Here is a 14,987-nt window from a genome sequence, read left to right as displayed (position 1 = left end):
ACGTAGTGTGCTGAGTTTTCACAAGCAGGGCTTACGCTAATTTTGGTATCTCTCACAACTTGATCGTAATGAGATTTGTATAGAAATTTCCACAGCTGATAACTTTACAAGCGCTTTTGCATTCCCACCGTATGTAATGCAAATGTAAAACATGTACAGAGGACTAGCTAACACATTGGGAAGATGGGCATGGAATGTTGGGGGGTTGTTTAACACAGGGGTGGCAAATCTCCAGTTTGGAGGCCTGGTCCTGTGCCCTCCCCCACCCAGCAAATTTTCCTGGACTTTCAATAAGATCCCATCAATTTTGACAGTGGTGGTGAAAATGAAATGAAGTGAAGTGAAGCAGGCACAGCACTGGTTGTTGCTGGGTGGTGTCGAATGCTCTGTTGAGGATGCAAATCACCCCCTCCCCAGAAATCTTAACAATCATCTGATGAGTGTAGAGGTAGAAATATCCTCTCTAACATGATCTGCAAGGATCAGCTGAGTAAGGTGTATGTGTGGGGTCACATCCACCACTGTCTCTTTGGCCAAAAATGTCCAGCCCCACCCTTGGTTTAGTGTTATGAAGATAAGCCACAGTGAGTCTCAGACTCACACACTTTTCCTTTCTCCTCCTCCAGGATGGTCATGAGATTACAGTGGTACCTCAGGATGCGAACAGGATCCGTTCCGGAGCCCTGTTCACATCCTGAATGGAACGTAAGACGTGACGGCGCATCTGCGTGTGCCGTGTTTTGACGCTTCCACGCACACACATGATGTTATTTTTAGTGTCTGCGCATGCGCGAGTGGCGAAACCCGGAAGTAACGCGCTCTGTTACTTCCGGGTTGCCGCGGAACGCAACCCAAAAGCGTTCAACCTGAAGCACATTCAATCCGAGGTATGACTGTATCTTTATATTCACACACAATATATAACAAGTTAGACCAATGGTCCATCAAATCCAGAACTCTCTTCATTGCCATGGTGAGCACTAGCTCTTCAGGATTCTCAGGCAAAAATCGTCACAAGATCTATTAAGTGAGATGTTTTGGGACTGAATTATGACCTCATACCATCAAAACTTTGGGCTCCACCACAGAGCTACAGCTCCTCCTAAGCATCAGTTACCAGCTTTCTGACTTTTACATACAATCTAACATATTTGCTAACAAATATTGAATAGACAAGTGTTATTTATTCGGATAGTCAGGAAGTGTATTTACAACCTGGAAATAGGTTGAAAATTTTGATCTCATGCCAAAAAACAATGCAGCCCCAATCACCACAGGGATGACTAGAGGGGGAAAGATTTGAATGCCACTACAATGCTAGCTTTGAATTTATTTGTTTTTACTTGTTAGAGCAGCAGGTTTGTGGTTACTGATTTACAATGTTACGCCTTTAAACTTTGCCCCTTTGGTGGAAAGAACTGTGTGAGGAAACAAGGCAATAGCTTGTAAAGATGACATTGAAGGAAGCTACAACATAATTGTTAACTAGAAAAGCTGAATCCAACTTAGGTTTTTGGTTTGCCAGCCCAGCCAGTTGAGGCTCTAAAATGGACCATCATAAAAAATAATAGCAAAGGAATAAACCCACCACTGTGCCCTCAGAAGATGGCCACAAATCAGACATTTCAGCCAAGTTCAAATCGTGGTGCACTTGTTCTGTACCCAGTGTTTGAAGCTATTGGTTCCTAATGAGAAGCAATATAACCAGACCTTCAGTATCCAGCTGGCAATTGGAACAACTTCCGTAAACACAACAGAACTGCCCCTCTGCCTCCTCCCACTGCACATGGCCCAAATCTGCTTCAGGGAGCAATTTTCATGTTGCAGGGCACAATAGGAATATTACGTTTTAAAACCTGGCATCATACTACCATTTGATGGAAGCCTTAACTCTTACCAGGTATGTCTGTAACTCTACATAGATGTGTAGGTAAAAGTAAACACACTATGTTTTTCACATACCTTCCCCCATCCCAAATACAGCCTTCAGTCCTGTATTACCTATTGCCCCAGTGGACCTCCCAACTCTGAGAAGCATATTTGGGGCAACCATGGAGTGCAGCAGTGCATAATGGAGAATTGAGAAAAATGTGGTGTTGGCACCACCTTGTGAAAACAGAAACGCTTTCTGCTTGCATAAAGCCACTACAGGATGCAACTCAGAGACTGGTTAAAACCCGTATCAACCAGCATCAAATATGGAGCAGGGACAAACAACATTGCACCCATCAAATGTTATGGACTATAGCTCCCCAGGTTGGGGAGAATGGGAGTTGCACTTCAAAATTTCTGGAAGGCACCACATTAGCTACCCCTGCTCTGGGGTATACCATCAAACAATATTTGGGGGGTTTTCCTATATCAACAGGTATTTTGTATTGCTTTAGTGGCAAAAACGAAACAGGTGATTTTGTAAAAACGCACACACAGATATCTATTATTTCTCTGATGCTCCAATTCAAATTTAAAGTGGCATCAGAACCTTCATTATCAGACTGCTGGAGAAAGGTACAACCATGGGATCTCTAGCAATGGAAGCAGCTAATGGTCCCTTTTCAAGGTTGCTAAGAAGGCTGAAATTGCACTGTTGCCATGTAAATGCTAAACAGATTCATTATGCTAGCAAAATGTTTTATGGCTCTCCTGGATAGCTGTCTTACAAGCTCCACTCTAGTTATTTGGAATCTTTCCCAACTTCACAGGCAGACATTATCCTTGTAGTGTCCTGCCAAATGATGGAGTCATTTTTGCAGATTCTGTTTACTCTTTAGACGGTTAATGGGCCATCATAAAAGTTACTTGGGTTGGGCAACACATGCCGTTCTTCATATTCTTCCCAACAAGGAAAAGCTAGAGCAGTGGGGCATTTTTACCTTGCGGGGGGGAGGAGAGGAATAATAAACTGTATAATGAAGATTGAGACAGATACTTGCTACTCAAGAGTCTTTTACTAAAACTGATTAGCAGTAGATTGGGGATAGACAAAAGTAAGTGCTTTTTCACAAAATGCACAGTTAAATCATGGAATTCACAGCTGCGGGATTTGGTAATTGCTATCAACTTTAAATGCTTCAGAGAGGAATTAGACAAGATTATGGTCCGTCAATGGTTAATTAGTCATGGTGGCTATAGGATCTTACATGTTCAGAGACAATATAGAACTGAATACAGCTGGTTAAAGAGGCAACAGCAGAAGAAAGACATTTCTCCATGACCTGCTTACTTAGTGATCTTCCCAGGGTATCTGGTTGACCATTGTAGGAAGAAGGATAAGATATGATCTTAGTGGGATTATTATTATGTTCTTAAGTCTTAAAAGACGTGTGTGTGTGTGTGTGTGTGTGTGTGTGTGCGCGCGCGCGCGCACATTCAAAAACCTCCACACTGCTAACTAACTATTTCAATAGTGTTATATTTCACTTGGTTAAAAGATATTTTATACTAAAAATAGAATGTTTTCAACAAAACGAAAAACTGCTAAGAAGCAGAGAGATTAGGTGAATTCCTTGTGGCTAGGAATCCTTTCAAACAGTTACACTCGTTCCACTATGCTTTACCTTCCCCAGTCTAGCTGGATCCAACCTCCACTTACAAGGTACCAGATTGGAGACAGGTGCCCATTCTGAAGGTAAAAGCCAACCCATTCATCCACTACATTCAAATACGTAAAAAGATATTTTATTTTGATGCTAAGAAACTTCTGTCATTTCTAATACATAGAATCTGTGCTTGCAGATGGACTTCGCACACTTAACCAGTCCTGCCAAGCCTCAGCAATGTTACAGAATCCAAATGGGAGCTTATAAAACTAAAACATGTTTATATATTCCATATTGACTTACAGAAGGTTACTGAAAGTATAGCAGCAATATAATGAGAAGAAAAAACACAACACCACAGACTGTTACACTTTAAAAGTACTTAAAAGATTTCAAAGAGGTAATACAGTATTTGCCTTAAACTCACCAATACTATAGTATCGCTTAAGATCTGTGCGCCTAATATCCTTTGGCTGACTGCTTTTCTTCTTCTTTTTCTCCAAGTCCTCCTTTTCCCCAGACTTTTTGCCGTTTTCTTGAGAGCCATTGGTCTGCACCAGAACAGCTTTACTTCCATCATCTCTTCCAGCCTGAGTGCTACCTGTGGGGATCCCAGAAGCATTTGAGGAGGCTGCCTCTGAATTTTGCTTAGCTAGCCTCTTCTTCTTCAAACTAGAAAAAAAGAAACACAATAAAGCAATATAGACAATAAGCTAATTTGCAGAAATCTCATTGGCTAACCATTGATCATTATGATTTTATGTACCTTGATCCTGCTAAATTGCAATGATCAGAATAACAATTCTTTATTTATCTAATTTAGCATACCCTCCAACATTTCTCTGATGAAATTCCATAATAATAATTTTACTATTTACACCCCTGTGATTATCTTAGACCTGCACCAGAGCGGTAAAAGGAACAATACATATGACATTTTCAATTTTGTCTACTGCTTCTGCCCCTTGGTGCTGATATTATTAATGTTATTTCTGTTGTCTGATCTTTGACCGTAATAGAATGACTGATTGATCGATCAATTGAATATATCACATAAATATTCAGTGAAAGTGACAGTGTGACTTTATTAACCTAGATTTCTGCAAACTACTTCTACATTTTACATTGAGTAAATATATATTAGCATATAAATAACGTAAATATACTTAAACTGCTTTTTAATTGATAAAAATGCACGTGGTGCCTTGTTCCTAAAATAACGAAGGCCTAAAATAACCACAGGCCAAAACACATTGGGCTTTTTTCTTTTTACAAATAAAATCCCAATTGTGGCTAAACTTGAGGTTTTCTCTCTCTCGCTTTTTGAACGTACTTTACATGGCAAAGTAGTCTTCATTTCAGCAGGTTATGTGCTGCTGCAACATGTCATCTTATCACGCTGCTCGGGTAACATCAGGAGTTTGCGTGCAAGTGTGAGGATCTGGCATGTCCTTCCCATGCCAACGTCACTTGACCAAGAAACTGAGAAACTGCTGGGAGAGGAGGAGCAGTGGCAAGGTGACTCCTCCCACATGAGCTTGGATGTCTGACGTTACTGGAGCAACACGGGACCAGTTTCTGATGGAAGCAAAGCTGGCTCCAGCCCATATGAGCCTAAATAAGGTTCTGTTAATCCCCATCTCAAACAATACTACACTGATTAATATATTTGGCCAGCATCTATTCGTTATGTCATCATCTAAACTTATAATTTCACAGTCAGCTGCCCAGGCTTTATTATTAGCTTTGTTTTCACATAAACATGTCATTCATTCAAGGTTATCTAAATCAGTGCCCTCTAATACATGTTTGTTCTGAGGCTCTTATAAACATCTACAAAAAGAGAGAGATCTGAACGACTCCATTGATGTATGAAGAATAACCTTTTCTTTCAAAAGTGAGATTTAATATTTCCCCCTATTTCTGTACTACATCTTCATTAATTATGTTATTGTTTTTAATTATAGTGGTAAGTCACCTTGAGCCAAAGAGAGAGTAGGAAATGGAAGGGCTGTAGTGGAATGGCACAGTACATGCTTTGGATGCCCAAAGGACCCAGGTTCAACCCCAAGTATCTCTGGAAAGGGATGGAAAAGGGTCCTGTTTTGAGTTTCTGGATAGCTACTCTGCTGGTCAGTGTCGTAACTATATTGGGTAGAGGAAGGGAAGAAGAAATTTGGAGACTCAAGTCAGGCCAGCAATGAGTAGAGCCAACTAATTCTACTTTCGTAGAATTGTAGAGCTGGAAGGGACCCAAAGGTATATGTGCTTCTGTAATGGCCTGTCACCAGGGAGAGAGGCTAAGGATGCAGAGTGAAACTGTTCTCTGGGCCAGCCGCAGATGACACTACTAACTACTATCAGCACAAGAGGAGCCTAGTGTGCTGGGACCTCTACAATCCAAGAATGCTGCCTTGCCCCTCCATCCGTGCACAAGACAGAGGTTTCAGTAGGCTTGGGGGAACCCCAAGTTTAGAAGCACACAAAAACTTTGCAAAAACGTTGGGGCCCTCAGAGTAACAGAGTCAGAGCTGTCCATGGTCCTGCAACTTCTGACCAGACCCCTCTTGCCGCTTTCTGCGTGGGATCCAGCATCAGACCCGGACACAACATATGGTACAACTTTGGGAATACAGACACACCTTCAGGAACCCTGCCATTACTAGGCACTGTCAGGAGCTAGCAGTCCTTAACAGGATAAATAATCGAGGCAACCTACTCCAACTGCAGCTCAGGAGTACAACATCTGCTATCCATGCAGATGGTCTCAGGCTCAATCCTTGTCATCTCCAAATAGGGCTGGGTAAGAGCCCTGTCTGAAGAGATGGAGAGCCACTGCCAGGAATTGCTGAGCTAGATGGATGGATGTCTGACTGACTCAGTTTAAGGTAGGCTCCTATGCGCCAAATATGTGTAACTCCTTCTTACCTGGTGACAACAAAACGTTGTAAAGTGGTTTTTACTTTGCAAAAAGTGCAAAAACTAGCCCCCAAATATGCCAGGTGTTCTATAAAATTTATTAGGAAGTAAGCCTGAAGGGGAGAAAAGAGTTTTATAGTATACAACTAAGAGGAACTACCTTGCTATTCTCATCCATAATTGCCCACTGAAGTCCCTTGTCCCAAAATAGGGCACCTTGCAGAATGAAAACAGGTAAGTCAAACCTGTTCCATGCACACACAAAAGGAACAAATGTTTTTAAACCATATGCTTAGCATCCGGCTTTTGAAGGCCAGAGCAAGTGGATCCTTGCTATGCAACGTTTTCAAAATGTTTTTTTCTTTCCCTTTCATTTTAACACATTTCTACCAAGAAACTGGCTTTCCCCTACAAGAGAAAATCAACACTATCAGAGGCTAAAGCTACACAGAAAGAGAGCACAGACAAAACAGACAGGGTTTCCCTCCCATTTATGAAACTGTTTATTTCAAGTACCTAGTAGAGATTATCCTGTTATTTGTTTATTGAACTCAAAGGGAGCAATTGGAATAATCATTGTTGTGGTTTAGCTTTTGGGATCTGCCCCACTTTTCCTTACAAAACTCAGAGCAGATTTTTTTGGGGGGGGTGCTGGGGAGGAAGACGAGAAGTTCCTCTGCACAAGTTGAAGTCCTTGTACTAATGGGACAACTTCACTGGATAGTCTATAGTTTCCAAGTCAGGAGAAGTAATAGTTCCACTTTACAGTGGTACCTCGGGTTACATATGCTTCAGGTTACAGACTCTGCTAACTGAGGAATAGTACCTCGGGTTAAGAACTTTGCTTCAGGATGAGAACAGAAATCGTGCTCCGGTGGCGGAGCGGCAGCAGGAGGCCCCATTAGCTAAAGTGGTACCTTAGGTTAAGAACAGTTTCAGGTTAAGAACAGACCTCCGGAACGAATTAAGTACTTAACCCGAGGTACCACTGTATTTCCCTTTATTCATTTGTAGAACAATTTCCAGTTCTAAATGCCACACTTTAAGAAGGAAATACAAACTGGAACAAGTTCAAAGGAGGGCAATTAAGATGGTCAGGGGTATGAAAATGAAGAAGGAAAGGTTGCAGGAACTGGGCATGCTTAGCCTGGATAAGAGAAGACTGAGGGGGGACTTGACAGCAGTCTTCAAATACCTGAGGGACACAGAAGACGGCAAATAATACTTGTTATCTACTGCCTCTGAACACAGCTAGTTCTAAGTTACAGAAGAGCAGAGATGTTGACTGAGCATTAGAAGAAACTTCTTGGTGCTAAGAGCAACTTGACAATGGAACCAATAATCCAGTAAGGGTGGGAGACTCTCCCTTGCTGGAGATCTTCAAGCAGAAGCTGGGCTGCTATCTCTTGGTTGTGATCTCTATCTCTGAATATCCTGCAGTGAGCTAGAGTCTGGGTCAATGGCCTACAACACTCCCCCCCCCCCATGACAACAGTTCTGAGTATACACATTGTCCTTGCTTGCTCGCTAGACTAGGCCACAGCCTCAGAATCCTTGCCACAGGCTCTTTCGAAACAGATCAATTATCCCACAGTTTTAACCGTGATCTGAAATTTCACCAGGAGGGAGAAAACAAGAGTGTCTGGCAGATAAAACTATTTACAGTATGCAGACATTGTGCTTACAAAACCAATTATTATTTCAGTCTACAGCAAAGGCAAAAAAGAAAACAGGGGAAAGGGAGGGGACACCCAATTATGAGCAAAACTAAAGCACACAGATACCTTGTGGGGGCAACAATAAAAACATTCCAGAGAGAGAAGGGTTCTGTTTGTCTAGAAAAGACACTCTATTTTTAAACAAAAAATGACTCCATGTTTTAAAATTAAAAATGAGGTGCATATAATGTCCAAAGATATACAGTGGTACCTCGGGTTACATACGCTTCAGGTTACAGACTCCACTAACCCAGAAATAGTACTTCAGGTTAAGAACTTTGCTTCAGGATAGGAACAGAAATTGGGCTCCGGCGGCGCGGCGGCAGCAGGAGGCCCCATTAGCTAAAGTGGTGCTTCAGGTTAAGAACAGTTTCAGGTTAAGAACAGACCTCCAGAATGTATTAAGTACTTAACCCAAGGTACCACTATACTCTCAAACACAAGAAACACATAAGAATGCATTTTAGACCCAGAGCAAATCTGTGGGTACATTTTTCACATCAAAATATGTGGTGACCTTGTACCGACTGGTGACTTTTTCTGAGCCGTGCCTAAGGTTGTTACAGGAAATAGTAGGAATCAAAGATTTTGGTTGTGCTTTTGCGTAGGGAAACACTTCATGTTTTTTTAAAAAAACTAGCTGTTTCGAAACCCAGGTTTCCAAAATAGGAAACAGCTTCCATGAGAAAGGAGCAAAAAAATCTGTCATTCAGGCATAAAAATAAGTCTGAAACTAGCTTAGAGAGGAAAACCTAATACAACTCACCTACACCTAAACAAAGCATGGGGGGGGGGGGCAGTGAGCCACAGAGAGAAAGGAAACTGCTGCTGATTTGGCCAAGGGGGTTGTTTATTCACAAAATGTACTGCACAGCAACTCTCGACTATAAGGGTCTGTTTGGTGGCAGTTCCCAGTTTGTGGAATTTGAAATTATCAGCTGTGATTAGTTTTAGATGTTTCTATTTTACTTTAATTATATTATTTCAACACTATTGTGTTTGCCACCCTGGACTCCCCTGGGAGAAAGGTTAGGATGTAAATTTATTAAATAAAACAAACAAAAACATGGCAAGACACATTCGGTGCTGGGCATCACCACTTGTTCTGCCTTCACAGGATTACAGGATCGTGACAAGATTAGGCTCACCATGCTGACTGAGCCAATAATAACCAAACCTGCTCAGAGTTGCCACAGAGCAATATTAAGCACTCAACACACCAAAACTGACTGCCTGTTTTCATAATAAATAAATACATACATACATACATACATACATTTTATTTGTACCCTGCCCATCCAGCTGGGTTTCCCCAGCCACTCTGGGCAGCTCCCAACAGAACATTATTAATAATAACAAAAAAGCGATAAAACATCAAACATTAAAAACTTCCCTAAAAAGGGCTGCCTTCAGGTGTCTTCTAAAAGTCAGATAAGTTGTTTATTTCCTTAACATCTGATGGGAGGGTGCCACCACCGAGAAGGCCCTCTCTGCCTGGCTCCCTGTAGCTTCACTTCTCGCAGTGAGGGAACCGCCAGAAGGCCCTCAGAGCTGGACCTCAGTGTCCAGGCTGAACGATGGGAGTGGAGATGCTAGTTTCACTCTAGTGCCTTGCCTTACTGGAATCAGTAGTATTATGGTGCAAGGTGTTGAGAGGGATGGCCTGGGAGAGGATTGGCCAGAGAGGCCTGTAGGAGTGTTTTGGCCCCTAAGTCTGAGTTTGCTTTTATAGAGTGTCTATCACTGGCAACGTGCTAAATATTTCTCTAGGAATATGGTTTCTTCAGAATGAGTGTTCCCCAATTCACAGCATTTGATCACTTCTGTGGGTATTTCAAAAAATAATAATGGGGGGGGGGACAACCCTAGAAATCTTAACAACTTTGCTGCCTTTCAATTCACAAATTATTTCATGACCTTCAAATGCACTTCTTTTTCTTCCAAAAAGGTGTCATAACAGCACGTTTGCACAGTTAAATAATCCTTAAAAGATCTACCGCACTTTAACTACAGTTTACATTCCACCGTGGCGATCTGGTTTTGTTACATCGAGGAGTGTGTTTATAATTCACCTACAATAAACACAGAATGAAGAGCAGAGATGGCACAGAACCACCACAGCAGCTTTTTGCTGATGGTACAGCAGATTTAAAACAAAAACAAAACTGTATGTTTAAAGGAACAAAAACAGATTCCCCCCCTTTCATTTTTCAACCAAGAAAGCTGTATAATTTGATCATAGCAAGTTAAATATACCTATTATTTAAAATGAAGGTCAACTTCCTAACAAAAGACTTTAGGCTTTGATGGGAAGTAAAATTCAAAAGCCATGGCTCAAGTATAACAAACCTGTGTTCAAGTTAATAAAAATGTTTATTTTTATATACCATGGTAAAAAAAATAAAAATGAAATGTTGCCATTCACACATGCAGCACAATCCTAAGCATATTTACTAAGAAAACTACATTAACTGCAATGTAACTTATTCCCGAGTACCAATGCACTGGATAGTAGCCAATAAGCTGTAGGTAACTAAGTCTAATTACTAATTTTAATTCCCAGATATTTTATTTTAGTAGTCTGCAGAGGTGCATGAAATACGAGTGTTATTAGTCATTTCTGTTTCAAGTTAATATTCTTCCTTTTATGAACACTGATGTGTGCTGTACTCAGAAACCTTCCTTGCAGCATTAGGGGTCAAGGACCCCCAGGCTTTCAGATGTTGTGGTACTACAAGTCCCATCAGCTCCAGCCAGGGATGATGGGAGTAGTAATCCAGCAACCTCTGGAAGGCCACAGATTCCCCACCCTTGCACTACATTCTTGGTGGAAAAGACTTGTGACTTGCAGCCTGGTTCCACCAGGGTTAAACAGGTTAGACAGGAAGCAGATCCCTAACGTCCAGATTCAACATACAGTAGGAATAAAATAAAAAGATTCAAAGCAGTTTGAAATTAGTTGCACTCTGGGGGCTCTAACTTGTACGTGTCACAGAAGTGTGGATACTCAGAGACAACAAAGAAAAAGAAAGCAAAGCGTAACTCACATAGCAAGTAGAAAAATGCCGTCAGAGTATTTGCCCTAGATTAAAACGTTACCACCAACAGAGGGGAAAGTCCACAGTTGCATTTTGAAACAACGGAAAGAGCAGCAAGTAGCTTACCGGGCAAAATAGCCTTGTCTTCGTTCTTTTTTCTCTTCCTTGATCTCCATTGTAAACAAATAGTAAAAAGTGTAAGGTGAAGTGGCTGAGCTTCTGAACTTCCAGTTAGTGTCTCATGTTCACACACGATCCATGCAGTTATCACTGAGGAAGGGGAAAAGAGGAAGCTCAGAAATTAACATGTCGACAACACCTGATTTGCTGCTGCTGCTGCTGCTTTTTTTTGGAAGACTTACAGTGCATAGTCCCACAGCATGGTAAATTAAACCAGTGAAAGCACTGTCACATGACAAAGCTTATTGTACCAAAAACAAAAGAAAAGGAAAACAATAGTCATGGCTCAATTCACTGCATGGGGAACACAAGGTTCCTTAAAATAGAAACACAAATAGGGAAACACAAGTTGCACATGGGATTTTATGTGTGTGTATATATGTGTCAAATAAAAACAGAAGTCTGACATCAACGTTACTGAACTGCCTTTAAAACCACTTCACAAAGAATTCATTCCCATCTAACTGCAATTATTTTAATGCACTGTGCTGCAGTTCTATCAACAGGTTAAACATCTCTGTCTATATATCCACAAAAGACAAGAAACCTGGAAAGAATGAACAACCTGAGTGCTGTTTGTTTGCTTCATAGAATCATAGAGTTGGAAGAGACCACTAGGGCCATCGAGTCCAACCCCCTGCCAAGCTTCTGTTGTTGTTTTTTTAATGCTCAGAAAGAAACACACACATACAAAGACAGAACATTCAAGGCATCTGAACTAAAACAAAACACAAATTTGAGGGGGGTTCACTTGTGGTAGAAAATAGATCTGGCAATTTGCATCTTCGTTTCACAGAGCCTGCACCGTTTTCCCACATAGCACTGTTAGTGCAAATAATCTGCAGTCTGTCTAAATCACAGAGGTCCAACACACAACCCCAAGGCTGCATTTGGCCCCCTTGATGCCATTTGCGTGGCCCTGGAACCAGCCAAACCAAGGTTGTCCAATACAATCACTACATTGCTTTTAAAAAAAAAATCCAGAAAGCATTTTACAATTGAGCCTTCTATTTTTATTGTGGGCCACATAATATATATTTCTTGACTTTCACTTAGAATAGTAGCCAGTATGATTATAACTGTGGATATTCCAATACTCTCCTCAATATTTTTACGCTGTGTATAAAAAGGTAGAAGGTAAAGGACCCCTGGACAGTTAACTTCAGTCAAAGGTGACTATGGGGTTGCAGCACTCATCTCGCTTCAGGCTGAGGGAGTTGGTGTTTGTTCACGTACAGCTAAACTGCTTCTGGTGCGATGGAAGCCAGAGCACACGGAAACACTATTTACCTTCCTGCCACACTGATACCTATTTATCTACTTGCACTGGTGTGCTTTCAAACTGCTAAGTTGGCAGAAGCTGGGACAGAGCAACAGGAGCTTACACCATCGTACAGATTCGAACTGCTAACCTTCTGGTCAGCAAGCCAAAAAGGCTCAGTGGTTTAGACCACAGCACCACCCATTCCCAATTATACTGTGTACTGTGTTTTTAATCATCATACAGTGGTACCTCTGGATGCGAACGGGATACATTCCGGAGCCCCGTTTGCATCCCGAAGCGAACGCAACCCGTGTCTGAATGTGCGCGGGTCACGATTCACCACTTCCGCGCATGCACGTGATGTCATTTTGAGCGTCTGCGCATGTGGTGAAACCCGGAAGTAACACGTTCCGTTACTTCCGCATTGCTGCAGAGCGCAACCCAAAAATGCTCAACCCAAAGCTACTTCAACCCAAGGTATGACTGTAGTGCCTTTATTTTTAGTTGTTTGGAAGATTAATCTGAAAAGTTGGTAAAAAAAAACCAATTTAGAAAAATAATACAGTCCCATTAGAACTCTCTGTAGAATAAAAATAATGTCCTAAAAGGGCTAACCTCTTCAAAACTGGAGAACTATTCTAATAAACAAAAGCACTAAGTACCGTATATTTTCAAAGATTCAGTGGAAGGAAGTCAGATCACTCCCATGTGCTCTAAAGAAAAAGAAACAATAATCAAAGGTGGGAGGAGACAGTTTGGAGAAGGCATTAGTAATCTCCCTGCAACCATAAATTAAGTTTACCATATCTAGTGTTCCTCTTTTCTTTCCCCACTTCTTTTTTTTTATTTCCCAGTCCGCTCTCTGAAAAGAACAACAAGTAGGAGTCAAAGAGATGACTAGCGAACTTTTAAGATAGATACAATAAAATACACATCACTTTCCACAATTGCTGTATTACTACCACTGAAACTAATTGGTCAACATTTACTTCAGAATCAAGAGATAACCAAGAACTGCTTTTGTGCCAAAACAGGCCAGGATTCTCAACCTCTTTGCTGTATTCAACCTAGAGACAGCTTTTCCTCAACAGCATACTACTGCTGAATGATTGACAAGGTTTCCTGCATACTCTTTAGAACTAATGTGGTTCAGGGGGATGACTATACAGTTTTGAGCAGGGGTTGGCAACGTGCGGCCCAAGAAGCCTGTTTTACCACCCCACGAGCTGCCCCCGAACTGAGCCACCCACTCAGTGAGTCCCACCCGCGCTGCGCTAAACAAGCGCCACCAAAAATCGCATCTGCGCATGTCCAGACGCTGAAAATTGCTTCTGTGCAGGTGTGATTTTCGGCATCTGGGCATGCACAGAAGCAATTTCCGGAGCCGCGGACATGCGCAGATGCAATTTCCGGGGCCATGCTTCACGAGTCCGGCCCACGGACGATCTCCGTAGGAGTGATCCAGCCCATGGCTGGTTAACCTTGCCGACCCCTGGTTTTGAGTATATGTAGATGTTGTAAACAAAAATCTGTTAGTTAACAAATTGTAGGAACATTTGCCAGAAGCTGTATTCAAACTGTTTGTCCTCAGGGAATCCAACACATTGGGCACAAAATATCTGCTCACCAATGAGGATTCTGGTACATGGTCCAGCTTTTGGGAAATGTTATCTTCAGCAAAGGTGGCTATCCTGAGGTCCTCTGTGTTACTACACTGGAGCTCCCATCAGTCCTAATGATTACTCATGCTGGCGAGGGCTGTTGGGAGTCCAAAACTACTTGGAAGGCCACAGGTTAGCCACACCTGCCTGACACAAACTGAGAGCACACACAAGAATGAGCCCATGTGGATAACCATGGAAAGATCATTAATAGTGGCACAAGGGCATCCTGTCTGCAGGGATGGAGGAAGGGGGGGTGCGGTGGGAGCGGATGCCCTGGGAGTCACCACTGAGGGGGTGACAAAATGGCGGGCAGCACTCACCGGGAGTGATGCAGTGGCTTGGGCTCCCGCAGGCTCCACAATGCCCCAAACGGTCCATCCACAGTCTCCCACTCAGCTGCAGGGCAGCTGAGTGGGAGGAGGCAGGCAGACTCCTTGGAGGCCCCGCAGAGCGTCCTGGCCCAGCTGGCCCGGCCCCTGGGCACAGGGCATGTGGGCCACCCCAGGGGCCCAATCGGCTTGCTCCGCCGCTGCCTGTCTGCCATTATTGACCTTCTCAACAAGAAGAACCTGAGGAAAACTAGGGCTTCACACACCACAATACAAAAACCATGGATATGGAAAAGTGTGGAAATAAATGGAATGAATAAATATAAATGCTTTTAC

The 14,987-nt window shown here is 42.3% G+C and overlaps 1 protein-coding gene and 1 long non-coding RNA gene across 3 annotated transcripts in view; one reads left to right on the top strand and one right to left on the bottom strand.

Annotated features, from left to right (window-relative positions):
- The window catches only part of NCOA7 (nuclear receptor coactivator 7), a 71,213-nt gene that overhangs the window by 43,066 nt on the left and 13,160 nt on the right, over positions 1-14,987 (bottom strand). For both annotated transcript variants that reach the window (XM_083497961.1, XM_083497962.1), the window contains exons 2-3: positions 11,341-11,484; positions 3,967-4,211 (exon numbers count right to left, since the gene is read on the bottom strand). In XM_083497961.1, coding sequence (XP_083354087.1) covers positions 3,967-4,211; positions 11,341-11,390 — 295 coding nt within the window. In that variant the 5' untranslated portion in view covers positions 11,391-11,484. The remainder of the gene's footprint in view (positions 1-3,966; positions 4,212-11,340; positions 11,485-14,987) is intronic.
- Positions 1,886-3,960, top strand: LOC310704498. The gene is made up of 3 exons (XR_014524817.1): positions 1,886-1,900; positions 3,572-3,628; positions 3,736-3,960. It is a non-coding gene; the product is annotated as an uncharacterized lncRNA (long non-coding RNA).

This window comes from Podarcis liolepis, assembly GCF_965112155.1.
Source record: "Podarcis liolepis genome assembly, chromosome: 3".
NCBI classification, from domain to species: Eukaryota; Metazoa; Chordata; class Lepidosauria; order Squamata; family Lacertidae; genus Podarcis; species Podarcis liolepis.
Note: the sequence above shows the minus strand (reverse complement) of the source record. Positions and strands in the feature narration are given on the sequence as shown.